We start from the raw sequence: 27,552 nt of genomic DNA on the forward strand, positions 1-27,552 counted from the left end.
GCACCTTTGATGAGGCAGAAATCCCAACTAATGAAGATGGGAGACGATCGGCTCAGCCTTCGTTTGGCGGGAGCCTCTTCACATCCTACTAAAACAGTCCTTCTACTCCCCTACTCATTCAGTCAATTATTTTGGGCCTTTCTAAGATGGCTCAGAAGTTCAGGGGGAAGATCTCTCCCTTGTTTTACTCTTTTTTTGGGGGGGGTGGGGGGGTTTCTAGTTCCAAAATTCCAAAATGAAAACAAAATGAAAACTATTTTCAGTAACTGAGGGTTTCAGTGTAGTGAAATAACTGCCATGAATCCATCCAATATATCCCATTATGTTTAATATGTTTGATATCATGATATAAAAGCACAACAGACATCATCAGCATTATCATTATAAAACAACTGACAACATTCGCACAATTGCATCCAAACAAAAAGCAAAAATGCCTCTTTTCTACACTATATACACAAAATATACAGAAGTAGGCACAAAAGTAGAATGTTCATGCCTGGAAAATTGGTTCCATTTTATGAATGTGATACAGCTTGAATATACAGTACATGTGTTAATGAATCACATGCAGATTTATGAATGTATATATCATTAAGAGTGCAAAGATAGTGTAATGCATATGTATGTCTATGTATTTTCATCCACTGTAAAAAACAAAAACAAAAAAAAAAACCCTACAGAGTGAAATGGAGGCAAGTTCGGGAGTTTTTGCAAGATTTTTTGAATCCATCACAGTGTGTTGAAGTACAAAATCAATGTGCATCGCTGAATCTTGTGACTGACAGGTACAAAACACTAATTATTAAAACCATGGATCACTCCAATGGTACAATTCATTCTCTCACACACATAGCCTCACATGGCTTTCACAATGAAGTCCATGCTGGATGTATTAATTCCTGTATCCAGCCTCTGGGCCAAATTCTATTTAAAATCAAATCCTTTAATTATTTGCTTTGCGTGCCCATTGACACGCCTGTTGTACAGACTTTGAGCTTTTCATTTATCCATATTTGGATATTTGAGTAACATTTAATGCCAGTTAAGCTCAATAAATAAGGTATTTTGAAGGGATTTGAAATACTGATTCGGCTGGAGTCTGGCTCTATGCGGTGGCTGGTCCGGGTCCATTGGGCTCGGCTACTGAGCCTCTGTGCTTGCGCATGGAATATTCTCCGATAAACGAACCGTCCTCGTTGAATTCTGTGTCCCCGTCGGCGTAGTCCACCAGGCTGTCTCTGCTGACGCTGTCCCCACCCATGTCATCCCCAGTCAGGGAACACAAGCTATTGCCCTTCAGTGGCTTCTCATCACTGTCACTGGCATCAACAACAACAACAGAGAAGGAGGGGTCAGCGGTGCAGTGTAAACACAAACACATTGTATAGCACATGAGGCAGATGTCCATAAGCAAGCACCAAAATGCATACAACACTAAGGGATTGCATTTGACACATACTGTACACACACACACACACACACACACACGCACTCATAAAAACACGCACACACAGACTCTTAAATCCATGTACACGCACATGTATATTTACACTATTTAATGGTTGGCTGCGCCCGCAGACACACACGTTCCCACTTACAAAGCAGTTCTTATGGCTTCGATACATCACTACGGGTGGTAGGCAGGAGTGGATGCAGTGGATGCGCAGCAGGAAGGGGAGCACAAGGGAGGCGGGGAGGGCTTGCTACAATCACTTCACTAATTGCTAATTGCCAAGGCTTCAGGACTGAAGGCAATTTCAAATCTCTTTAGAGCCAGCGATGGAAATTGCCCGAGTGCAGCTCATTCCGAACAGTGAGAAAGAAGAGAGGTGGGGGTGGGGGGTGGGGGGGTGGGAAGGCTGAGCAAGAGATTGAGAAAGGGAGAAGGAAGAGAGGGAAAGGGGGGGGGGCCGTATGCAATCCCAGACAAACAGCCTGTCATTCCTGGTATTCCCGAGGGGCCCACACACGGGCCAAGGAGATTAGATGCCAATTTAAGGCTGGGCAACTGGCCAACTTGCAGGTGTCTCGCTACAAGACGCAGGGTCACCTCAAAACACCGAGGATTTTCTCCTCCCCGTCCTTCTTTCTAATTCCCTAAACCATCCACGTTTGGTAATACCTTTCCCTCCTTAAGTTTAGTATTCATAACACAGAGCGTCTGTGTTAAGAAAGGATGCTCAGGTGGCTCGTATATGATAGTGCCATTTGTAGCATAGTTGACACCTGCGTCAAATGTAAGCGCAACATTTTGAGGAGGGATTTTAGCATAGAGATGTGGTTCAAACTAAGATTACATATCGGGTCTTCTTCACGTGGATTTTTAATAACCAATCTTATCTATCCTATTTCATGAACCCTTTTACCATGCAGGCCACATAAGGTCCCCATTTCAACCGTTATCAAACCCTCTTTCTCTGACGACCCTAGAGCGCTGAAGATAAGTGGCCCTTATCTAAGTGCTGCGGAATGCCACAGTCACTGCAGCCCCCCCACAGTGACTTTGAATACAGTGATAAAATAGGAGCTGAGTGCTTTTGAGTCCCAGCTCATTCAGGCCTTGATCAGGACCCAGCTCAGCCTCAGCTGTTACTGTGAAAAGGGTTGGGCTTTCCTTCAGTCTCACGAACATGTGAGAGATGGAGACGCATCACCGGGCAGAAGGTAATTACATTTGTCTTGCCGTTGACCCGTGCTGACTTGGTTTGGGGGCAGCACAGAAAATAGCCCTTTAAAAAGGGATTTTTTCCCCCCCTTGCACCTGAATTTTTATTTATTCAAGTTTAAAGGCGTCTGGAAAAAATCTCACACATTGAGAAAAAAGATGAGAAAAAAGGAAGGGGGTAAAAACCACACAAAAACTATGAGAACAAAGTTGCATCACAGCACTGGCTAAGCATACTGTAGCTATAACACTTGCTGTTCTCGCAGTGGACAGAGGGGCAAGGCAGCAGAAGGCTGTCTCCAAAGAGAAATCGTCGCAAGCATAATTACCACTTGTCAGTTCCCCAGACACATGGAATGTCAGTGGGTGGCCCGTTGCCAACAGAGATTCAAAGGGCACAAGAGGGCCCTAAATGCAGCTCTTAAGCCAGGAAAAACAACATCATAGTAAGGCTAAGGGCACTCTGGGGGGGGACAGTAGTCAGCACAGCCTTATGAAACCAACCATGAGCGGCATTCTAAACAGATAATTGCAGACAAACATCTGCACAAATTCATATTGCCATGGTTCCTCCCGCCTGATGACTCTAAACAGAGAGTGGACATGGCACCTTCATGGGGTCCTGTACATCGCTGTTCAACTCCATAGAAAACAATACCTAAAGCCCATGTTCCCACACATAAACAATGTCTTGATAGTCCAAATGGTGGGGAGTTCAGGCCAGAAAGTGAGTTTTAAAAGCCAGAAATCTCTCAGCACCTGGTGAAGTAATCATTGAGTGACTGATATTGATCAACAACCTTATCCACCCCCACAGATATATTATAGTCATTTTGTGCTATGGGACAGTAAAAACATACTTATTGCACCTTTAAACTGTATAATCTTATGGATTAATGAGGATTGTGGACACTGTAAGCACAATGGATTTTTCCTGTTTAACAGAATTATAGTTTTGGCAAGAACCATAGGAATGCAATTGGCAGTAACCATAGAAATGTGATTAATGATTCTCTGAATAATATGATGACGGACAGGAGCAAAGCAGACAGAACAGGCTATTTTATTTATTTTGATTTCCGTCGCATGTGCACAAACAAACACTCCATTGTCACACAGTTGCAGCAGTGCTGTCAAGCTAAATAGGATTCGGTCGATTTCCCTAAACTGTCACCGTAGCAGCTCAACAATGCAAACAATGGAACTCTACAGCTATTATAAAATACAACAGCTGTCTGCTTTTGGCTTAAAGGCCTAACCACACTTTTTCCACACATCTGCCATGCTTAGTTTATGTTAATTTTATTGGATGGGAGACATTTTCCATCAGCAAGTCCCGTACTTCTAGAATATACGTGTGCATTTGTGGTGGGAGCTTCCTCTATTGTAATTAATGGCGTGGCCCATAATTGAGATATTCAAAAAAAAAAAACGCAATTATGGTGTTCAGGTACATCTACATCTGTCAAGCCCCCAGTTAAGCAGAGGCACTCAACATTTCTATTAACTTCCAGTCTCCTCAAATACACCTTTTCACATTATAGGTGGCTAAAAAAAACTTGGGTCCCCATTCCACTTTTGAATAGATGCAATAGTTTCCTCATTCATCCAACCGCTTATAATAACTTGATAGTAGTAGACCCTAGTAAACCTTTTGTTTCTTGGTAGTTAATAGTTCTAACAAGAGCATGGAAGTAAATCAGCTGATTAATGTATCCTAGGTGAGGAAGGAGTTACTATTTCATGGAAAAGATGTTTTGCCTTATTCACTTTCTCTTCCCTTATCTTATTCCCCTTTTCCAGCAAGGAAAGCAAAGGAGTTTACCAACTATGATGAAATCCAGATTTGATCATACATTAGGTGAGTAAAGATGTCTTTTAGGTAATCTCTTGGCCTACATACTGTATGTCAACTGCAATCACATTACACAGAGAGGCAGCAAAAACAAAATGCAATGCTCTTTACGCACATGCACAATAGTCACGCACTGGATACACAATATATACACACAACGCAATACACACACAATAGGCAGTGAGTACATACATGCATACACACACACACAGACACACAAACTACTTACAAATGCCTGCAGGCGCAAGCTGACACACGTGAGCACACACATATGCGCAATCAGAATCTAAACACAAAGTCAACACAAAGCTTGAACACGTAATTACAACTAAAGGGGAACAAAGCTTGAGTTGAGAATTGCCTACTAACTACACTGTGTGATTACCTAGCCCATTAAATGTTGAGCACACTGGCTTCCAGGCTGATCCTGGTAAAGCTCATGCATGCAAGGTTTGCTTTTGGGATGAGAGAGACACACAAAAGCATTACTATGACAGATGACTTTCTTAGCCACGAAATATTTAACATATGGTTGTTACATTAGTATTGCTACAACACACACTGCATTTCCAGAAAAAAAAAAGCAATGCAACAATATAATTTCATCAGTTTTCAGCATACTTTGGCACTGCAGCTTGCCTCTGCGGAGCAAGCATATGTCTCACCTGTATTCACAGAAGGTATCATCATTCATTCCCTGCGACTCCGCGTCAGGGTGGAGGTCCTCCTTCTCTTTCACTGCAGGGGAGGAGGGACAGGCATTTCAGCACCGCCATTAAGGAGTAGCGCTTTGATACATAGAAGTAATATTACTTGTCCCATTTCACTACCACAGAGACACCAAATTATTCGTAATGATACCAGTTGAAATAACTAGCCTATTATATTAAAAGGTTCAAGCATTAAAGATCTTTCTAATGGAAAGAGTTCATACTGTTACATAGGTTTTCTCTGTGGAATCAGTATTGCTACTGCAGTGAGAAATATTACAGCATCTTCAAGTAAGAGTTTAAATCAAAATATTTTGATCAACCGTCTCACTGATCTCGAGACAGGCGTTGCTATGGGAAATGGGAGCAAAAACGATACTTATGCTTAGTGGGTGTGCAGGTGTAAAGGTTAGATCATAACTTTTACAAGTGTGTATATATAGTAGTTCAAATTCAAATGTCATTCAAAAGCCAAAAGAGCTATTGAGAACTACTAAATATGCCTGTGTAAACACTATAGCTAGTCTGTATACTGAAGGCCTCCCTTCTGTGTGTCTGCACAAAGTGCTACCCAACAGCTCTTTGTGTAAATATGCTTTAAAAAATACCAGTTGCTTTCGAGAGAGACAAAAGAGGGGTTTCATGAAAAGAGTCGGATGGGCAAGGGGGAAATCCAAAGGGGCTGATGAAATATTCAGCGCTTCATGTCAAAAGCTACCGCAGGCAAAGAAGTGGAGCGGTGGGGAGAAGAAGGGAAAAGCGGGTTGAGTGGAAAGAAACCGAGTGAGGAGACGCTAGGCAGGTAGGTACCATTGTGAGTCTGAATTTGGCTCTGATACGAGGCAGCACAAAGGCACAAGGGAAGAGCCAGGGGCCTGTGTAGGTGATGGGTGGAGAGGGGTGGAACAAAGCCAGCTGATTCCCACTTGTCTGGCTTGACGAGCCATGTAATCAGAGGTGCCGAGCATAACACACAGGGCCACGGAAATGATGTTCACATGCAGGAAAACTAGGACAAAATGTAAAGCCCCCCACTATCTACAAGCATCTGACTGTTTATTTAATGATGTTGGGTGCGATTGGTTGGCATGCATAGGCGTCCTATATGCATGCACAAAGCATTTCCAAACGGGTTAGGCGTCAGGGTTGAGACCCATTCCAGTTCACTCTTTCAGGAGGTAAACCCAAATCACATCATGAGTCAGTCAAACTAATGAATCATCCTGAGCAGTTGGTGATTATGTTTAAACCTTTCGGAAATTAACAAATGGATGTTGCATATTATCAAATCAGATTGGATCACGTTGATATAATTTACATCTACATTCATGAATTTGGTTCACTTCCTGTAGTGAAAAGACATGGGGACCCAACCCTGGTCAATGATGACTGACCTTGATCCATGGAGAACATGTCTTGTCGCTGGATCGGCGGTGGCGTACCTGCATATTTGCCACCTTTGTTTCTCTGCACAAAGCAGGCGATGAGCACGATGAGGGTGAGGAGTGCCACAGCACACATGGTCCCAATGAGCCAGCCTTGGGTCGACACGCTGTTCTGCCGGCTGCTCGCCCCTACAAACAAATACAGCCAAAAAGAAACAGAGCTAGAGCCTCAACTTTACACACCCCTGTCTGATGACAACACCCTGAAGCACTCCTCATACAACTTCATCTTTGACTGAAAACTGAAAAACAAGATAGATTCAAGTTTGAGAGGATGTTCCCATGTTGTATTTGACTTACTCTCCCTTTAGCTATAAGAATCTATCGCTTCTGAAAGAATATTATATAGGAAGCAAACAAATGCACAAGATACGAGAAAAATAAATGAAAGCAAACATTTCACCACAGTCAATGTCGATTCGTCAATGCTATGCTGTTATTTGTTTTGGCAGGTTGAAGCTTAAAGATCACTAAACTCTACCGACCACGACACCTTTCTCCCCTCTCACCTTTGACTCTGGTCTGGATAACGTCTTCAAATATGCTAGCATTATCGAGCAGCCTCTTGGCCATGAGGCGCACTGTGTACACCGTCCCCGGTTTGAGCCCGTTAATCACGTGGAAACTTTGAGAAGTGTTTACAGCTTCTGAAATCCGCCAGTTACCATCACCTACACAGCAGAGCATAAGAGGTGCACAACCAGCAAGCGTTAGCATTCATGCTATAAAGCAGATAGGGTGGAAATCTGAAACCTAAAGGAGGCAATACCAAATGGAAACGATGGAAATAGCCATGGAGACGTCAGCTCATGTACATGATGGCTTATCATAAAACCTTCCCAATCGCACTTAAGCATGATATCACTGTTAAAATGACTATCAATGCTAAGCAAGGCGGGGGCGGGGGAAGTAGCTTACGGTTATTCATATAAGCCACATATAGCTGCGAGTCCTGTTGCTCCTCTCTGGCAGTCCAGCTGATTTTGGCAAAGGTGTCACTCACATAAGAGCTTATGTTCAACAGGGCTGGAACTGATAAAGAGAGAAGAAAGGGGAGGAGAGGAGGGAGGACAGGAAAAACAGACAGACAGACAGAGAGAAAAAGAGAAAGATGGCAGGAAAAGAGGATTAGCAGAGGCAAATAGGATTCCCCGCAGCCTGAGAACAGTGCAGCTAGCAGAAACCTCTCAAGAAGACAGTTCAAAAGGCATCGCCGGGCCCCTGACTTAATTGAGTGAAGTTGGATTTGGTTCACAGAGAGGAGGGTAGATATAGAGATGGTGGGCGGGAGTGACATCTAGTCTTCACTCTCGCTTAAGTAAAGCCGGCATTTCCTGATGCACCTCACCATGTGCGGGTATCAGAATAGATTGAACGACTCCACGTCTAGAATCTCATTGTTCTTGGTGGTTTCAGATGCATCGAGATGAGATGACAAGGGTATCATTGGCTGTGCATGTGTGAGTGTGTGCTATACCTAAAGGAGGCTGAGTGGCATTGCCTGGGAAAGAGCTGGGAAAGGAGAGAGAGCAGTTGTAGCCTGGAATGAAAGAGAAGCTCCTGCCACCACACTGTCAAATCTAATAGTCTACATTTGCAACAAGCAAGCACTATTTTAGTGTTGAATGTTACATTGTTAGAACTATAACAAGGTAGACTGTATTAACGACAGTACCTGTGCAAGTACAGTGCATCTAATAGTTAACTTACTGTTGCAGGGTTGGGGTCTACACAGTGAATTTGGAGATTCAAACTGCAATTCATTAACTAACAATAGACACTTTTAAATAAATCCAGTGTATCCAGAGTTTTTTCCCAGGCAGAAATATTACAATTTGAATTTTGGAAAAAAGACATTCCTCTATTCATAGAATTAAAAATGAATTCACCCTAACACTGCACTTAGGACCTATTATAAATGAAAACATAGCACCACTACGACTAGCTACTTGCTATCAATACACCCATAGCATTGGCTATCTGTAGCACTACTTCTATGAGCAAGCTGTAGATGATGCACATGGAGATACATACTGCTCTGAGCAGGGGCCACAGCTGGAGTCAGGGACAAATCTTCAGAGGGAAAAAAAGGAATTGAAATACAGCAGAAGATTACAGAAATATGGAAAGCCAGCTTTAAGGTTTATAGACCACACACACACATGCACACACATTTTGCAGGCTTGCATTATTGCCCACACATGTATGCATATTGACATACACACTGACACACCGTCACACACACGTGCACACAGCATGCTCACAACCACAACAAAACACATGCGGACGCCTGCATGAACAAACGATTCGCTAGTGGCGTTTTGGCTTTGGCGGGGGAGTGTGGCTCCGCCAGAAGGCACTGTGGAACAAAAGAAGTCACAAGCAAGACTTTGTTTTACCTATAATTAGAATGTGTATGGCAAATTCTACTGTGTAAGTCTCTTGTATTCTTTCATCATCACAATGCGGCCTGCAATTGCTTTCTTTAAAAAAGTAGCTTTGTGTGTGAGTTGTGTCCCTGTGTGTCTGGTGCTGAGTGTTTTCCTTTAGCCCAATAGCTAGCTGATTAGCTAAAACTGAGTCCTATTGCCATAGCTAATAGTAGTCGCCATGCATCATATTAATTATTTAACAACTGTTTAGCACTTTACCACATGAAGACAAAGTAGAAAACATTATTACATTACTGGTTACTGATTAGACTGTTTCACTTTTTGTTGTCATTATGTTGATGTTGGTTTTGGTCTCCAATGTTTGATGTGGACAGATCTATAATGCTGTCATTGTGTGATCCTGTATTGTTGGTATGACAAATTGTCTTGGGAAATTTGCATTGTTGGTTTTATTTTTTATTTTTTTATTTAACCTTTATTTAGCCAGGCAATTCTCATTTCATCTCACGGGTTGTCACTTTTTCTTGTGTGAACTTTTTGTGGCCCTATCTAGCTTTGTATTAAAAATAATCACCACTGTACTACGCAGCCGCAGCCTCTTCTCTACTGATTGCTGAATCTTCAACTGATTGCAATGAGGGTGCAACCAGCCCTTGAATATTATGTTGCTAGCTAAACTTTTCAGTTCAAGCCATTAGCAAATAAGTTGGGGGTAACGACTTGGGTGTTCCACATGCTGTACCAGAGATTCAATAATTTAATCTCTGGAGGAGCTGGTTATTTTTCTGTGTGACTTTTTAGAGGTATATGTTCCTTTATGCTTTTTGTCTAGTTTGCAACGCGCTTTATCTCTGCTGCTTTGTTATCTCATGAGACCTGCTGGAGAAAAATAGATGGTTTTTCTGTGTCTGGCACATTGTTCTGCTATGGCTGTTAGCTGTTCTCTCTCAGTTTTTCCTATTCCTCTTTCTCACAGATGTTCTTCCAGTTTCTCTCCTCAGCCACTCTCTTTGCATCACTAGCTTTCCAAACACACACACACACACACACACACGCACACACACAAACATCTGCCGACAAGTCTATGGAAGTTATTTGTTCTGGCCTTTCAATCAGTATAATTTGTCGAGACCAACTTTTTCAGTCAGAAAACTATTTAATGTAGCTTTAGCATTAAGCATTAAAAGCTCATTAAGCATTAAAAGCGCATTCAGTCACAAAGGTGAAAGCTAAAGCAAACGACTTAAGAGCCTGAGATACAAAACTCAGAAGTAATGTTCAATTAACGTCTCAAAGGTACACCTCTTTACATCTCCATCTCCATCTCTCCGCTGACCTGAGCCCACTAACTTGCATGCATTCATTTTTTTTCCACTGTCACTCCATCACTCCCCATTAATGTCTCCAAATTTGCGGCGCTCCTGCTCTGTGCTACTGGCGTCATAAATCCACTGGGCTGCATTGTGACTAACATGCCCTGAGGGTAGAGCTTCATAATGGGACCATTTTATCTCCACACCGAGCTTTCTACGCAACCATGTTCACTAACAATACATCTAATGGCTCTCAGGCTGGACAACCACCTACAAGATGTAGAGCAGAGGGGGAATGAATAGATTTTATCAAAACAATCAGGGAAAATGTTTGCATGCAGCTATTTTTATGCGTTTTTTATTTGTTGCATGCCAAATAATGCAGGAAGATATGATTTCTTGCAGCTTTCTAGACATTTTCAACAACCATGAAACTCTACCACTCATTTCCAACGTATATTGTGTACCATAAATCATTAGCTTAAGGATTTCCACTTTGTCTGAGTTATTACTATGCATTGACCATGTCTGCAGTGAAACTATGCTTCATCAATCCTGCAGAGGCTTCCAAACCCAAATCAACATGACCTGTATCTCACCAACAACTCCACCCCTGCCTTCTGCCAGGGAGCCAGCTGGTTTGAGGCCATTCATGAATTGAACTGAGAATGCATGGTAAAGTCCAATTCAGTTCCTGGAATTGGAACTGGAATTGCACCCAGCTCTAAGGACACAGAATTGGAATTGAATTGGAATGACAGGAAACAGAATTGAATTCCATTAAATTCCATGAAATTCCACTTCTAAGAGAGCTTGTCTTGACATGCTAAGAGTTTACTCTTTATCTTGAAGAATGCCGCAGGGCCGAAACGTCATCTAATAAAGAATATTTTCTATGGAGCTAGAGTGTGCGACATACTTTTTCTTGTTTTCAAACATTATAAATTAAACATTATGAATCAAATAAAAGACAGTTAAACAAAATACATTTAGTCATAATGTATGTATTATGACTGCATGTTACGCAAATACCGCCTGAAAGTTACCTTTAACATTTTATGATATTCAGTATTGATAATATACAGTATAACACTATGTGTAATGTCAGATATGTGGTAATAAAAATCACGAAAAAAATTGAATTTCACAGAATTTCATTGAACTAAATTCAACATCCTAAAATTCCAATTAAATTCCAATTCTGTTTCCTGGAAGTTTTTTCAAATTCCAATTCCAATTCCTCAGTTGAATTGGAATTAATGAGTTGCTTCATGAATTTACTCCCAACCCTGGACCCCAGGTGCCCTGATTTCAACCACTCACCTTCTGGGACAAGGGTGCTGCTCTCCTGGGCCAGCGGAGGCCCGCAGCCCACCCGGGTGCAGGCGCTGAGGTGGAAGCGGTAGAGGCTTCCGTCCTCTAAGCCCCGGAGCTGCCACTGGGTGGTGTCGGCCCCGGTGATGTTCACCTCCTGGGAATCGCCCACCTCCTGTGTGGTCTCATTAACTATGGAGGAGGGCGGAGAGAAGTGTCATGTCAGTTCATGTGGCGTGAGTGAGCCTACAACTGATAGATGCTGCACAGATCATGAGTGGATACTGTTGTTTTGGTTCATGTAGCTCATGTAGCATGCTAATGGCACACAAATATAATGAGGGTCAATGGTGGAGTGAGGGGGAAGATGAGGAGATGTCATGCCAGCTCATGCAGAAAGTGAATATAGCAGACACATGTCATGACAGGTGAGCTGAGGAGGAGTTATGAAGGAAGGCTAGAGGAGATTAAAGGAGGAGGTAGAGAGACCAAGAGAGAAGGAGGAGATTGTAAACAAGTGTCAAGGGGTGAGGGAGGAAGAAGATGAAAAGCAGGGGGAGGAGGAAAGGGAAAAGAAGAAGTTTATTAGCATGAAGAGAGGAAAAAAACGAGGAAAAGCAGAAAGAAGACAAAGAGGGAAAAAAGGAAGAGAAGAAGTGGAAGAGGAAAGGGAAAAGTAGGAAAACCGAGGAGACAAAGAAGAAAAAAGGAAGAGAAGAGGAAGAGGTAGAAGGAAAACAGAAGAGTAGCAATCACAAACAGCATAATGTAACACCAAACATGCATTATAGATCATAGCATGTGCAGTCTGTTCAAAGCAACACGTTTCTACTGAATCTCCTCCTGTTGATCGCACTGCTGTGCCCATGTTTAGTAGCAGGTGACAGCTGAATATGTGCCAAGCCTGTTGTGTCACTTCAGAGAACTGTTTACGTTAAAGTGCCGTTTGTTTGTAGCATACAACACTGAATGTTTTATGTGAACTGTTAATGACGAATATATAGCAGTTACCTCACTTGGATGTTGGATGTGTACGCTGCATATACAGTACGGCATAGAATATGTAATATTTTATTTATAGAATTAACTGCAAGCAGAATTTTATCTACAGAATTCTGTTAAAGGTCACATCAGGCTTTATCTACCTGTAAATATGCTTGTATTTTACGGTGAAGCAACTCTATTGTAAAAGCTCCAACTCCCACGGACTGGGTTGTATGGAAATATCTGTGAAAAGTCTGACATCTGATATGGGAAAAAGCAGAGAGGGAAAGACTGTATTGAGGAGCTGGCCAGACTCTGTGGGTGCTGGTGGAGGCGGCAGGGACCGTCTCTCCCTTCACATTTCACACAAAAGACTGCAGAAATGTCAGCCAACAAGAGCAGAGGCTATGAAGACAGAGTGAACGTAATCAAAGCCCCCTCTCTCACTCGTTCACCCTAACTGTTTTCTGCGTAAGAGCGGTTTTGTAAGAAGAGAAACTTGTGAGTGATGAACGGTAAAGAAATTGTGAAAGAGATACAAACATAATGCCTCAAATGATTCTCTTTTTGGAAGAGAGCCTGCAGTCCAAGAAGATAGGATACAAGAGATGCTAAGACACACAACAGTTGAAGGATCAAAACCACAGTGGTTCTCAATCCAAAGTCCTGCTGGTTTTCATTCCAGCCAAATAATCAGGGACTGATTTACACTTAGGACACCAGATGAATGCATCTGACTAGCTGATAGGATAGAAAACCAGCAGCACTCTGGGCCCCAAGGACCAGCATTGAGACCCACGGGTACACTAGTTCAGCTGTGGCGGACTGAAGAGGAGCTTTCAGAATTGAACAGTGCCACCTAGTGTCTGTTTAGATACAATATCTATTGAGACAAAATGCACAGCCTCAAAGAAAAGTCTTTCATCTCTAATCATGAGCTTATTAGCATACTGTGCAGTGATCAGGCAATGTGTTGGTGTAAAAGATTTTTTTAAATACAATTATGATAACACTGACACTGTATGGTGCCATATATGTGTAGCTGTGTGTAGTTCTATATTACTGTAGGTACACAAGGCTTATACAATTTATAGCATTCCCATGACATTTCCTACTAATATGGTGCTTTACCATATACACAGCTCACTGGCTGTGGCTGTCATTTTGATTATAATTACCTGTTAATTTATTACAATCACTTGTTATTTTGCTAGCAAGATAGCCATGTGGTGATGGAACAGAATACTATGAATACACAGCATCTGATGTATTTATCCCTTGTGTTATTTAGGGTTAGGGCCTATGCAGAAACCTGATTTGGATGGTAGAGGAGAGGGGTTTAGGTGAGAGAGAGTGTGCAGTATGTTGTTGGGTTTATCAAGTGGCCATCTTGCATCACACGTTTTGTTGATTTAGCTCTGATCTATACTCACCTGCCCTACACTTACACTACCAGTCAAAAGTTTGGACACACCTGATTGAATGTATTATGTTTTTGATTATCTTAAAGCCATTTTGATCTAAAGGCTTATGCTTGAAATTTGTTTCTTAGACAAATATAAATAGTGAAGTTGATGCCTATGTATGAATTTCTTTCCAAAGCCTTTGCCTTTCCATCAAGGCAAAGGGCGCCTATTTTAAAGAATCTAAAATATAAGATAGTTTGGATTTGTTTAACACTTTTTTGGTCACTGCATAATTCCATTTGTGTTATTTCATCGTTTTGATGTCTTTACTATTATTCTAAAATGTGGAAAATAGTAAAAATAAAGAAAACTGAGGTGTGTCCAAACGTTTGACCGGTAGTGTACACTAACAATGACACTACAACTTTACTTCTGCTTACACTCAGTCAATTAGGCAGACCATTATGCTACAGCAATGAGAAATACATGAATGAATGAACTACTGCAGGGCCAAAGGCTTAAGCTGTGTAAGTCAATGATTAATTAATGATAATGATGATTAATGATTCATAATAATGATTAACATCATTGTGTGTGTACGTACCGGTTTGGTATTGCAGCAGATAACCAGTGAGGATGCCGTTCGCCTCAATGGGAGGGCCCCATACAAGCGAGACGGAGTCTCTCTGGGCGTTGGATGCGGTCAGAATGGGCACTTGTTGAGGAACTGTGAAAATAACAACAATGTTAAAGCATCTGTAGCTATTTTTGCCGTACAGTTTGTTGTTCATTTAAAGGCTATTTAACATAACATTTGACTGCCACACTTTTTTACTGATAAGAAATCATTTTGAGATGCTTTAATAATTAACAAAAAATTCAAGACAAGGTCAGTTAGCCAGCCAGTTGTTTGTGTTGTTGTAAGGGAAAGTGAGTATTTCCTAGTGGGAGAAGTTGCATCCTCTCTGTCATGAGAGAGAGAGGATGAATAATGATGTTACCATATAAGGATTTGGTTGCTTTAAGCATTTTTTTTTCCTTTCACCAAGCTGCAACACTGAAAAATGCACAACATTGTCTGCGCCTACTGCTATTAGGTATTTTTATGAGACACATGTCTGACTTAGGCTACCTTTCATGACTTCATCTTTTTCTCCTGTTCTTGAGGCCAAACATTGTACTTTGTATTTCATGTAAATATTTTCTTCTGAGCTGTGCTGTGCTGGATGCTGATTTAATGGATGAATTTCCTTATTAGGGATTAATTATCATCAATCACTCCAACAGAAAATAAAAAATAATGTGTTTCTTCTTGCCTGCATCATATGGCATGTTGTTGTTTTTTATCTGCAAGCTTTTCAGGGTGTGCTTTATATTTGTGTGTACTGTACAAGTTTCCATGTGGGCATGAGAAGCAGTCATATGTTGTATACTGTATGCCTGTGTTATCCCCAACACCTCACCTCCCTCCGGTGTGAGTAAGGTGACCGGGTCACTGTTGGGCCCGTTGCCCTTCTTGTTGAAGACGTTGACGGTGAGTCTGTACTCGGAGAAGGGCTTGAGGGCCGGCACCATGGCATGACTCCTGTTCCCAGGGAAGGACAGGAAATGGCGCTCCTCTGGAACCTTGTCGGGATTCAGCAGACTCCGTTTACGCAACCAGTGCACCTGAGAGAGGAAGGAGCGGAAATCGTGAGAAAGACAAGTGTGAATAGACAAGAGAGAGAGAGAGAGAGAGATGGAGTGTGTTGGGGAGGAGTAATTAATGCCTGCTCACCTGTAATGAAGCAGGTATTTTTGAAAAGAGATATCTGGTTATGTAATGTTAGACGGAAACCCAGTGAATGAAAAAGACAAGGGGTAAGAGAGGAGCTAATAGTTTGAAGCCTAGCTCTGTTGCTACCAAGTGAAAAAATGCATTCTAGCCATACTGAGTTATTATTCGTTAGCTTGTTAGCTTAGCTGACCTTCCAAGTTCAAACTAGCCAAACTAGCCTAGAGCTATCTAGGCCTGCTGACCTTCCAAGATTATGAATGCCAAGGTTATAAATGAATGATAAAAATAATTCATTGCCATTTATAGTTTGTATTTATATTTTTATTTTTAGTGCCCTCTTTGTCATTCAAGGATGCCAGTTAGCTAACGCGCTCCAAAACAACTGTGGTTCTTTGGCTCTGTTGTGTTTGTGAGGTTAAACTCAACCAATGTGATTATTTCTGCCTGCTCTGCCGCTGAGAGATGTCAGCGTAGCCTCCGGGCCTTGTGGACTCACATTGTAGCCCCCTAGATGACCTCGCACTGTGGCGGGGGGAACCCGGGTCCAGCTGACTCTCAAGACGGTGGCGTTGATCACCTCCACCGCTACATCCCGTGGTGCTGCAGTGGGGACTGGAGAGCACAGGGAGGGGGGGGGGTTACTAATATGCAGACAACACACAGTGCCTTCATACACCCAAAGTCACATACATAGGCTATACACTCACATAAGGCACATGAAGACAAATAACTGAATGTGAATATATGCACACACTATAAAACGCTGACCAAATGATGACAACCGTGTTGAAAAAAAAAACCAGCCTAGACCAGATAAAGCTGGTTGATGGTCTGAGCTGGTTTTGCTGGTCTTAGCTGGGCAGCGATGCTCTGATGCTGGTTCTGGTGGTAAATGCAGGGATGCAAACTAGTCACCTTTAGGTGACAGTCACCTTTTTCATCCCAAAATAGGACACTTAAGTGAAGGATTTCTGAGTGGTTTTGTGTCTGCCCTGGTATCTGTCACCTTTTTCACTATCCATGAGTTTGCATCCCTGTAAATGAGAACACTAATGCTGGTAGACCGAAAGTTCCCAAAATATAGACAAAGCTAACCAGCATTTATGGTCAGAGCATGGCCATCATAACCTGGCCAGAAGCATAACCAGCATAGTTGGTGAAGGCTGATTTTTTTTTTCAGTAGGGAAAAACATAACAAACATGAAATAAAAATCCTGAGAGTCAAAAATCCTTCCTAATATTTTCTGATTTCTTTCTATACTGGTAGTGGGAAAGGGTGTAACAGAAGCACAGCAGACACTAGAGAGAAAAGGAGCCATTGTACCACAGTAGGCCTACAGAGTAAAGTGTGTAATGATCTGTCAAATCTCACACAGCTTCTGAGACAGAAGTAGAAATTTGACATCCCTCTGCTCTACAAAGGTTATCTGCCACCTGCTGGATTTAGCGAAAGTGTTTTTTTTTTTTGTTTTTTTGTTTTTTTTTCCAGAAAAGAGGAAAAAGTCACTACTGCACACCTGCACGGGGTTAAGGCCGTGGGCAGAAAGAAAAAAAGGAAAGAACTTAACCTGACACATTTTCCCGCAGACAATGCCAAAAGACAACTGAAGACAGGGTAGGATACAATAACACAAGAAATTCACAGTAAGTCACAAGCAAAACAAAGGCTACATGTGTTAGTTCAGCTTCAGGGCATGTTCAAAGAAATTGCAGAACGGAAGTGAGCTGAATATAAACATATCAAACACTGACATTCTCATTAAATAAAATTCTGAAATGAAACACATACAGGAAATAGTATTAGGTCTGTAACTCACCGTCTTCCCCGGAGTAACCTGTGACAATTTTAGGTTCTGGTCCCCAACCGTGGCTGTTCCTGCTCTGAATCTTGATCTCGTACGGGACAAAAGTGGGCGTGTTCTTCACCACAAACAAATGTCTTTTGACCAGGTGCTCCTTCCAGAAATCGTCCACCCCAATCCTCCTGTAGCTCACCTTGTACTCCAAGCCCGGGCCGTTGTGTTCAATAGGCAGCAGTGGCTACAATAGGAGGTGTAATGACTTATAAATCTAAAAAAATGTCTCCATACTGCATGCATTTCTAGTGTTTGATCTTCAAGATAGAGATGCTACTCATGAAAACAAGTCTTTCTCTTACCTCCCAGCTAATGTCCATTTGATGAGGCAGATGGCCCTGGATTTTGATGTTTTCTGGGCTTCTATCAGGAGCTTTGGAAAGATTTATATAATTGTATGATGATTTTCTTACCAGTTAAAAAAAATGCTTATATAACATGGAGGTGTTTCCTTTGCTGCTAAAATCTGTCCTTATTGCTCAGCCAAAGCAAAATATTTGCCAGTTTAGTGTCCCTATTTCATGATGCACATATTCAAATAAGAGCCAGTGTTTAACAGCAACATGTGCTGGAACTAATACAGTGAGATTTAAAGCTCTCCCGAGGCCCAAAAATATCCACACCCCCTGCTGCTACAAAGTCCCTGGGCAAACGCTGGCCTCTCCATACAGCGCATTTCAAAAGAAAAGTTAAAACTTAGCACGCTTTCACAATAGACAGATTACCACAGCAGAAAATGTTAATTAAAGGGAGTGAGTGGGACCTGTGGGGAAGGTTCGGTATCTCTCCGTAGGCTCGCTGGGGGGCCCAGGTCCAACGGCATTGACAGCATACACTCTGAATTGGTAGTTGAGGTGTCCCTGTAGTGCCAGCTCGGCTGTTGCCTGGTTACCGGAGACTTTAAGGAGCTTCTTCCACCTGCCTTGCTCCCATTGGTTCTCCTCGTACTCCACAATGAATTCTGCGCTCATGGAGAATATGGAAGCCATATAGATACAGTCATTACTCTGTCACCCTACAACTGTGCTGTTCAAAATATCACTGTTGTCGGGTGAAAGCCCTGTATCTCCAAAATGTCAACTTTCCAAGAACTAATAAAAACAGCCTGGTTTTTAGCTTTACGGCCATGCATTTGTCAGTTTATTCAGTGGGGTTTCATAAACCCATAGAGGAGAATGGAATTGTTCAATTGAAGTTAAAACATGAAAATCACCATAATTGGAGTTATGAGGTTTTCACCCGACAGCGGCAATATCTAAATTAAAACAGGCAGTTAAAGTAAATAAGTATGGACTGATCCCACAGAGAAACTCAAAGGTGCAATTAGTGTAATTAACTGCACCATAACACAAAATGACCATCTGCCCATAGGAAAGATCTTACCTCTGGAGAATATAGCATATCTCAATATTGTATTAATTTAGGATCATTGACATCTGAATTATCTCTCCTAAACCCCCTGCCCCTCCCTTAGGAGCAATAAAGAGATGCACATGAGAATATATATATATATATATATATATATATATATATATATATGCATTAATTGTAGGGATAAATAAGAAAAGCGTGATATCTTATTTGTAGATGGCTACACACACAGATTGCTGATATATTTGTGAGATGTTTCTCCTTAATGATCTATTAGAGACGTAGAATGGAATGAGTGCATGTTAAGATGTGTTAAAAAAAATAAATAAATGAAAGAGCTAAGTGAGAAGTATGATATACAAGAGTGAGACAATTCAAGGGTTGTTTCTCAGGAACAGAATTTCAGAAGTGTGAGAAAATGGGCAAAATCTCACACTGATTATAAAACTAGGAGAAGTAAATGAAGAAAAGATGTTTGTGTTTTTGTGCGTCTTGCTCTTCTTCTTGTGTTCTATGGTTGATTGTGATCAGTTAGATGTAGTTAGGCTCATTCTCTGTAAAGTCCTTTGAGACATGCTTGTGATAAAGGGCTATAAAAATAAACAAACTTCACTTGAGAAGTAAACGAGAGGAAGAGGCAATCTTATTTAGGATATTGCGTTCCGCTTGGTGCGGGGGTTTGATAGGGTTGTTGATCAATCCCAGTGACTCAAGTGAGAATTATGGCTTTCAAAACTCATTTTCTGGCCCAAAGTCTGTTTTGGAACAGAAACTCCCCTTATTTGTGTCAATTACAGGCCACCGTAAGCTGCGCCAGAGGCCTGTCGATGTTGCAATTCCTTGGTCACAGATAAGAGGTTAATAAAAGTCATAGATTACTTAATGCTCCTTGAATGGCATTAGTAGGTTATCTATAGCCTACCAGTTTTAGAATATAAAACCTTTCACTTGGCAGAGCTTAAGAGCTTAAGATTTTACATTACATGTTATAGGCTATTACTTATATAAGATTTTACATTACATGTTATAGGCTATTACTTACATTTTTATGGCAAAATTACATTTCTAATCTAATCTCTCCTCATAGATAACATATTACAGCTGATGGACATTAAAAGACTAAAAGAGGCCGGAAAGAGGCTGGAAATGAGTAAGTCCCTTTTTGAAACGTAAAAACAAAAGTTTAAGACACTCTTCCCAGCTGGAGTCATCCTCAACACTTCATTAGCAACTCTGCAGCCATTTCTTGTTGAAGAAGAGGCTTAGTTAGCACTGCTACTGCTATAAAACCTCCTTGGTGAGCGCTCAAATGCGAAACCGCTATCTGTTACCTCTGCCTTTCACAAAAAAAGCGACATGACAAATTTTAATGAGAGTTTGAGATGTTTTCTAATCCAACAAAATTTGTTATGTGATACAATTACAACTACTGCAGCATTGTTATCCTCTTCCAACACTAGGGACATAGACCATAAAAAAACTGCTTCTCCAAGTGGGCTCCATTCCCCCTGTGGCCCGTGGAAAAACAGTATTTCAGAAAGCATTTTTACAGATGGCTTACTTTTAGAGGCATCCCAAAAAACAGGCGTTCTTTTGGCTTGTCAGGAATAACCACTCCAGTTCTGGAAGTATTTTCTCTATCTTGCGATAATTTCAATGCTATAGCCACAAGGATTTTACTATGCAACATAGGGTGCTGTATACCAGTTCTCTGAGAAATGGTAAAAGGGTGTAATATGGTGGCATTTATTAATAGCAATAATTTGAACAGATACGAAACAGATTAGAAACGATGATAACTGACAATCACTTTACCGTTAATAGCTGTTAGTGAAAAGGTGGTTTCTGTGTTGTACTATTTAAGCACCATTTTCCCCACAAAAAAACTCTTCAGAACCATTTTTTTGTACAGAATTCATCTCTGTACTTGCTTTTGGAAAGATGCAGCTGATACTTCTACCTCTCACCTGTTACGGTGCTGTTGTGGTCACTCCCAGGTATCCAGGACAGACGAACGCTCCGAGTCTTGTGTTCAGACATCTCCAAATTCTCTGGAGCATCAGGAACGTCTGCCACACACAGCACATACAGCAACATTACAATCTCATTAGCTGCTGTCAATCAATTCCCAAAACATCTGGGGAATTATATATGGTAATGAACAAAAACAAAACCTAATTTACATGATTCACATGATATTTAAACCACGATAAAGCAACCTCTTTTGAATTATCTATATCATCGTCTATATTCTACTCCATTCCATGTACAGTATGTTTTCATCAATACACAAAGAATTTAATATTATGTACTGAATTATCTTACCCAGCACCGTGAGTACTGCAGAGGCACTGTCTTCATCTAGGCTGGTTCTAGCAATACACGTGTACACTCCCTGATCACTCAGGTTCACATTCATGATCTGCAGCTTGCCTCCAACCATAGAGTATCTGAACATGGAAGCACATGGAAGCACAGTCATTGAGTTATAACTGTACTAGGTATCAATCAGTTAATCAGTCAGTCAGTCAGTCAGTCTGTCTGTTTATCATGCAGGTATCTAGCTGTGCATCAATCAATCATGCAACCAAACAGCCTGTTTCAAACATGACATCACTGTAAATAAAGCCACAATGGAAAGTTTGTTTTCTCAGGCTGATCTTGGGAGGGAAATCATTTCTGAGTATTAATTGTATTCTTTGGTGGTAAATATTTTTTTTAATATTTAATTTTCTATTTTATCAGACATCAGACATTGTTTAGAAAGCCAAAAAGCCCAGGGTGAAATTTATTCATCAAGTGTACACGTTCTGTCTGTAATTCAAACCTCTCCTTCACGTCCGTAGACTGGCTGCTCGAATCAATTAATCAATCAGTTGAAAAAAAGACAAGGGGGTCAAACCCCTTGTCTTTGGCCCCCTGAGTCACTTGGCACAGACCAGGAGAAGGAACTCTTTTATTACTTTTTCCATAGCATTAGCATACCAATGAAAGAAAAAACAATCAATCAAACCACAGCAACCTACCTGGAATCTTTCATGGAGGAAAGTGGGATCTCCTCCATGTCTTTCCTCCACACCACCTCAAAGGTTTTCCCCAGGGTTTCATCATAGTCTGCCCGGCACATCAACTGGGCTGTGGACCCACTGGTGATCCGCGAGTCCTGAGGTAGATCTATTATTTTAGTGGCGTCTGAAAATAAACAAACCAGGGGAGAGGCATGGGGAAAAAAGGATAAAAACCAGATGAGAGAATGATATTTTTTTATATTAGTAATATAAAGGGAAGTTTCTTGATATTGCTCAATAATTTTCCAGGGTAATTTCAATTTATGACATTTTTCTGAATGTTTCTAAATATGTTCCATCAAATTTTTATTTATCTTGCACCATTTTATAAATTAAAAGGTTGGATTTTAAGTTTACGCCTACTGCTAAACTAGTTATTGGCTATTCCAATTCTTAAACTGGCAGGTCAGTTTTATATTCAAGCCAGGCCATGCAGTTTGTTTCAACAAATGACCTGCAAAAAAACCAAGCCTTGGTCATAAAAGCATAACCACTCTTACTGAACCTAATCTTGATTAATGATACTAATGTGTAATCACTAGTGCTAATCCTGCTGAAGGAATGCGCTGAGATACAGTACCTTTCACATCCAGCGCAGCAGTGACAGCTGACTTTCCCTCCGTATTGCTGGCAGAACACACATACTCCCCACTGTCCTCTTTTTCTGCACTGATGATTTGCAACGATCCGTTCTGGTGAATAGAGAATCGTTCCCCCTCGATGGGTTCTGGAGTGTCATCCTTGGTCCTAGGAGAACAAGTTTTCACACCTCTTTTAGAGCATGTACACAACTTATCAGGCTGCAGAGGTGCTTGGAGATTAGAGACACATAGAAGTGAAGTACGGATGAGCAGGTCCACCCAAAACCCGCAAATCCCGGTTCACAAATTGTAGTTTACCCATCGGTTGGAAAGTTTTTATTTTTCCAGATATTAAAGTACGCAGTTGAGATTGCGTTTGGGTAGAATTTCAGGTTGAGTTTGTGTAAAAAAAAACAAAAAACTATTTGACCCATGATTGGGTCAACTCTTTGAGTCAGGGTTGGATTTTCTTCAATATTTCAAACACTGAATATCCTGCTATAATAAAAATGTTCTTCTATCCAATCCTTGAGAACATTATTCACAATGTATGAATGGTATCATTAATAAATAAATTGCCATTTTGGTTTTCCTTTGAATTTGAATTGATTGAAGTGAAAGTGAATTTTTGCCAACCCTGTTTTAAAGGAATATAGTGAAATAGAGCTGCGCTGGTTTAGTATGGGTCTTATTAGGGTTAGGGTTTGGGTCAATCAGAAACATTAAAGTAATATGATTATGTTTAAGTGGAACATAATTGAATCAGAGCTACTATCTTAATTTGCTGAGGGTCTTGGTAAAGTTAAGAGTTTGTTTTGTCAGGAATTGTCTGAGATCCAATTTCCCTTTTGTGCAGAACTGAAGCAGAGTTGCAGTGGTAGTTGAGGTGATTTAATAAGCCCAATTTCACGCAAAGGAAGAGGATTATCTCTTCAAATAGACATAAGTGTCAACATTAGACTAGACATGCTGAAGCCGTTTGGGATTAATGGCATGACTAGCTGAGTAATCCATTCTGTGGACATGTATTTTATAGTATGGCAGACAACAGGATGGTGAACCACAAACTGCATAGAACTGACAGATGTGAGAAACTATAGCTATAGCAGGAGGAATGGTGAAGAAAAACATGTCAGGCACCGTGAGGATGTGAAGTCCTGTTGTCCTTGCAATGTCCGTCAAAAATAAGTCCCTGTACAGTTGACATCAAGACCAATTCCTGTACATTCATTCTACTTGACAATTAAAGTGACTCTGATAAATCCTCACCAAGAGATTTTGGCCGGCGGAGAGCTGAAGACACTACAGTTCATGGTGATGTTCCTTCTTTGTACCACAGCGTATTGTTGGTAGTCCCTGGTCAGCATCAGAGGAGCCAGGTCTAAGGCCAAGGAGAAGGAGGAGAATCAGGGAGATACTTTGTCATCCGTGGTATCTGGTAACAGTAAAGTGTGTGTAGTATCTAATAAAAAAAAAGTCCTACGGATTTTCAAGCAATCACAACATCTAATTGTTCAACAATTAGAAGAAATTAAAGACTGTGGTGATACGAGCTGGTATTAAAATAGGCCATGTTGCACAGTTGTTGCACATGAAAAAGGCATACAGCTAGACAGAGATGCATATGAAAAACACTCACTCACTCCAGACAGTGAGCCACATATAAATAAAGCATAAGTGTAAGGCATGCAAACAGGGTCAAGAGGTTCAGCTACTATTTGACTGAATGTTAAATTGGACAAGATGTATGATTTAAGCAACTTTGAGTGTGGTATGATCATTGGTACCAGACACACTGGTTCTAGCATCTCAGGAGCGGCCAGCCTCCTGGGATTTTCAGTCACTACAGTATCTAGAGTTCGCCAAGAATGGTGTGATAAACAAAACAAATCCTGTCAGCTGCAGTCCTGAGGGTGAAAACGTGTTGATGAGAGAGGTCAGAGGAGAATGGCAAGTCTCGTTGGAGCTAACAGTGATGTGTAGAAGGGCATCTCAGAACACACAACTTGTCAAACCTTGAAGCAGATGGGCTACAGCAATAGAAAATCATGTTGGGTTCCACTAGAACAATAAGGTGAAGCCACAGTTGGGGACATGATCACCAAAATTGGATGATTGAAGAGTGAAAAAGAGCCGGCTGGTCCTACAAATTTGGCATAAACAACATGAATCCGTGGAGGAAAATGTCACGCAGCACGCATCATTTCAAGACGGTTCCAGGAACATAATAGTCACTTTAGTTTACTCCGATGGGCTGCACATTCCTTAGATCTCGACCCATTGGAGCAGCTTTGGGATGAGATGGAAAGGGATGTTTGTAGCATGAATGCACTGCCACAAAATCTGCAGGAACTGTGTGAAGCTATAAAGTCGGCATTGACCAAGATCCCTGTGGAACGTTTCAAGGAGTTTGCTGAACCCATGCCTTGAAGGAAGTCATGCTGTTCTGGAGGCAAAACGGTGTCCTACCCAGTACTAGCTTGGTGTATCTAATAAAGTGGTATACTTCCTTGCTGCCTGTGTAGGGCTAATGTTTAGCTGTAGTACTCACTCATGATCATGATGTTGATGTTGGCCAGAAGACTGCCGTGTCTGTTGGAGGCTTCACACTGGTAGACAGCGCTGTCCTCTGGCCGGGCGTTGTGGAGCAGCACCGTGTCATCAAGCACACGCCTCTGGTTTGACGGTTCATCTGACAGAACCACACACAAATAATAAGTCATCATGTCACAAGGACTAGACCACACAATTACAAGATCCTGTTGCATTCCTTCCATAGAAAATCACCCTTAATTTTTCCATTGAAAAATCTAAAATAATAAGAATAAGTGATACCCAGATATTTTTGCGATACAACCTTAGAAAAACGAAATTTTGTGTTTAGCATCTCACACGTAGTTACAATTAATAAAGGGATATTGTTTTTTTTTTTACATGAAAAGGGTATCAGTGTTTGGTTGAATTCAGTGAACTCTGTAAAAACAATCTAAATTCTGTGCTTATATTGTTCAAATCATTCCCAATCAAGAAGTCAAGCCTGTTTCACTGAGCTTTGAAGGACATCTCAGCATGATAGATGCTTGCCGACACAGGAGCTTGAACCCCGGTCCTCTGGTTGAAGGGCGGTCTCCCTGCTCAATATGCCCTGCCCAGTGTTTGAATTAAGAATCCTAATCTTACTCACCTTTTAAAATCTCTCCATTCCTCCTCCACACGATATCTGGCTGTGGTTTCCCAACGATCGAGCACTTGATGTGGATATCTGACCCAATCACAGCCAGCTGGCTCTGAGGAGCCTCTGTCACCCATTTAGGTGCCTCTGGGATGTGTTAAGAAGAACAATGTTGGTCTGAGTTAAAACAACTGTGGTTCCTGTGTCAACGACTTCCTCTGAAGGGAAAACCAAATTCTGGCACCAATACATGTATCTGTAAAGTGGCTCATTGATGTTGACGTACCTTCCACTATAACATCAAAGTAGTGGACAGCCTCTCCAGCAGAGTTCTTGGCTTTGCACATGTATTTCCCATCATCCTTCACTTCTATATCAGATATGGTCAACAGCTTCCCAAAGTTCTTGAATTTTGTCCGTTTGTCAGGCAGCTGCTCTCCCATTTTGATCCAATCCACCGTTGGAGTGGGACTACATAACACAGCGACATATCATGAGCCATAATTTGCCAATAAATATATTTCTCAATGATGATAGATGATATCTAATGACTGTATGATACGTACAATCCCTCTGCTATACACTCCAGCTTCAGCTCCTGTCCTTTCACCAGAGCTACCTCTGTTTGAACACCAGAGGGCAGCATGAGGTTGGGTTTTCTGACTGGGGGGGCAATGGCTGCAATGGACATAATGAGCAGTTTGGTCACTCCAACTTATTCCTTAATCAATGCACATTTTAGCTACACATGAGTTTAAGGCCAATCTGCAGCTCTTTGCAACTTGCAGACAGATTGTGGTGTCTGTTGTGTATCGAATGGCATAGTGTGAAACCTATTAGTGGTACAATGTGTCATTTCTGCCTTGAAGTTTTATGATGTGTGAAAATCACTCACTGCTGTCGCCACTGTCGTCAGATTCAATATCGGGTTTCACTGAAACGAAAACAAAACACTGTAAGAATAATACTGGTAGTATGATGGTTTGTGTGTTCACTGGCATGCGTGCCTTAGCCCACTGTCAAAACACACTGTACTGTAACATGAACATGACAAGGCAAGCCCTACTTCTTGGTATGTGGTAGAACATTTTTTTTAAACATACAAGTGAATGTCTCATAATTACTATTTGAAAGGCTAGAGTGATAATGGGATACACTGATTACACTATCAAATGTTTTAAGATACATAGCATGTTAGCTTCTGTTATCATGATAATCAAGCGAGCACCAGTTAGAATTGACTGTAGACTAATATTTTGGATAAAGCCACATATTTGAACCTACAGGTGTTGACGACTACAGCCATGGCGTTTTTCTGGACAATGGTGCGTATTTTGTGGAAGGCAGCAAAGCAGCAGTAGTCCGGCCGACTGTCTTTCTCTAAGGCATTAGAGAAGTACAGGTTGCCATCATTGCCCATGGAAACTCTCTCATCCTGCTCAATGTGCTGGAGACCTGGAGAAGAGCAGATTTGGGTCAAGATTACTAATTGGTAACTTCTCTTTGACAGCTTAGTGACAGTGGCACCAGCTGAATTTTCCCAAACCATTTAAAACACACCCATCTGCTGTGTTTCAGCTCCAGGGTGACAAGGGTAAAAGGCAAATACTTAAAGGCACTCAAAGTATTATAATGACGG

At 41.3% G+C, this 27,552-nt stretch overlaps 1 protein-coding gene across 4 annotated transcripts in view; it reads right to left on the reverse strand.

The window, feature by feature from the left end:
• Positions 1-317: 317 nt before the first annotated feature.
• The window catches only part of chl1a (cell adhesion molecule L1-like a), a 49,620-nt gene continuing 22,385 nt past the window's right edge, over positions 318-27,552 (reverse strand). For 2 of the 4 annotated variants that reach the window (XM_078288341.1, XM_078288340.1), the window contains exons 6-27: positions 27,198-27,368; positions 26,809-26,847; positions 26,480-26,591; positions 26,200-26,384; positions 25,926-26,060; positions 25,293-25,433; positions 24,011-24,122; positions 22,741-22,907; positions 22,119-22,284; positions 21,418-21,542; positions 21,060-21,161; positions 18,485-18,682; positions 18,024-18,094; positions 17,683-17,905; positions 16,362-16,477; positions 15,552-15,756; positions 14,693-14,815; positions 11,708-11,890; positions 8,713-8,751; positions 6,628-6,807; positions 5,189-5,261; positions 318-1,322 (exon numbers count right to left, since the gene is read on the reverse strand). In XM_078288341.1, the coding sequence (XP_078144467.1) occupies positions 1,109-1,322; positions 5,189-5,261; positions 6,628-6,807; positions 8,713-8,751; positions 11,708-11,890; positions 14,693-14,815; positions 15,552-15,756; positions 16,362-16,477; positions 17,683-17,905; positions 18,024-18,094; positions 18,485-18,682; positions 21,060-21,161; positions 21,418-21,542; positions 22,119-22,284; positions 22,741-22,907; positions 24,011-24,122; positions 25,293-25,433; positions 25,926-26,060; positions 26,200-26,384; positions 26,480-26,591; positions 26,809-26,847; positions 27,198-27,368 (3,080 nt within the window). In that variant the 3' untranslated portion in view covers positions 318-1,108. The remainder of the gene's footprint in view (positions 1,323-5,188; positions 5,262-6,627; positions 6,808-8,712; positions 8,752-11,707; positions 11,891-14,692; positions 14,816-15,551; positions 15,757-16,361; positions 16,478-17,682; positions 17,906-18,023; positions 18,095-18,484; positions 18,683-21,059; positions 21,162-21,417; positions 21,543-22,118; positions 22,285-22,740; positions 22,908-24,010; positions 24,123-25,292; positions 25,434-25,925; positions 26,061-26,199; positions 26,385-26,479; positions 26,592-26,808; positions 26,848-27,197; positions 27,369-27,552) is intronic. The other 2 variants (XM_078288342.1, XM_071907420.2) reach the window with 2 other exon arrangements.

Source organism: Centroberyx gerrardi, chromosome 14, assembly GCF_048128805.1.
Source record: "Centroberyx gerrardi isolate f3 chromosome 14, fCenGer3.hap1.cur.20231027, whole genome shotgun sequence".
In the NCBI taxonomy this organism is placed as follows: Eukaryota; Metazoa; Chordata; class Actinopteri; order Beryciformes; family Berycidae; genus Centroberyx; species Centroberyx gerrardi.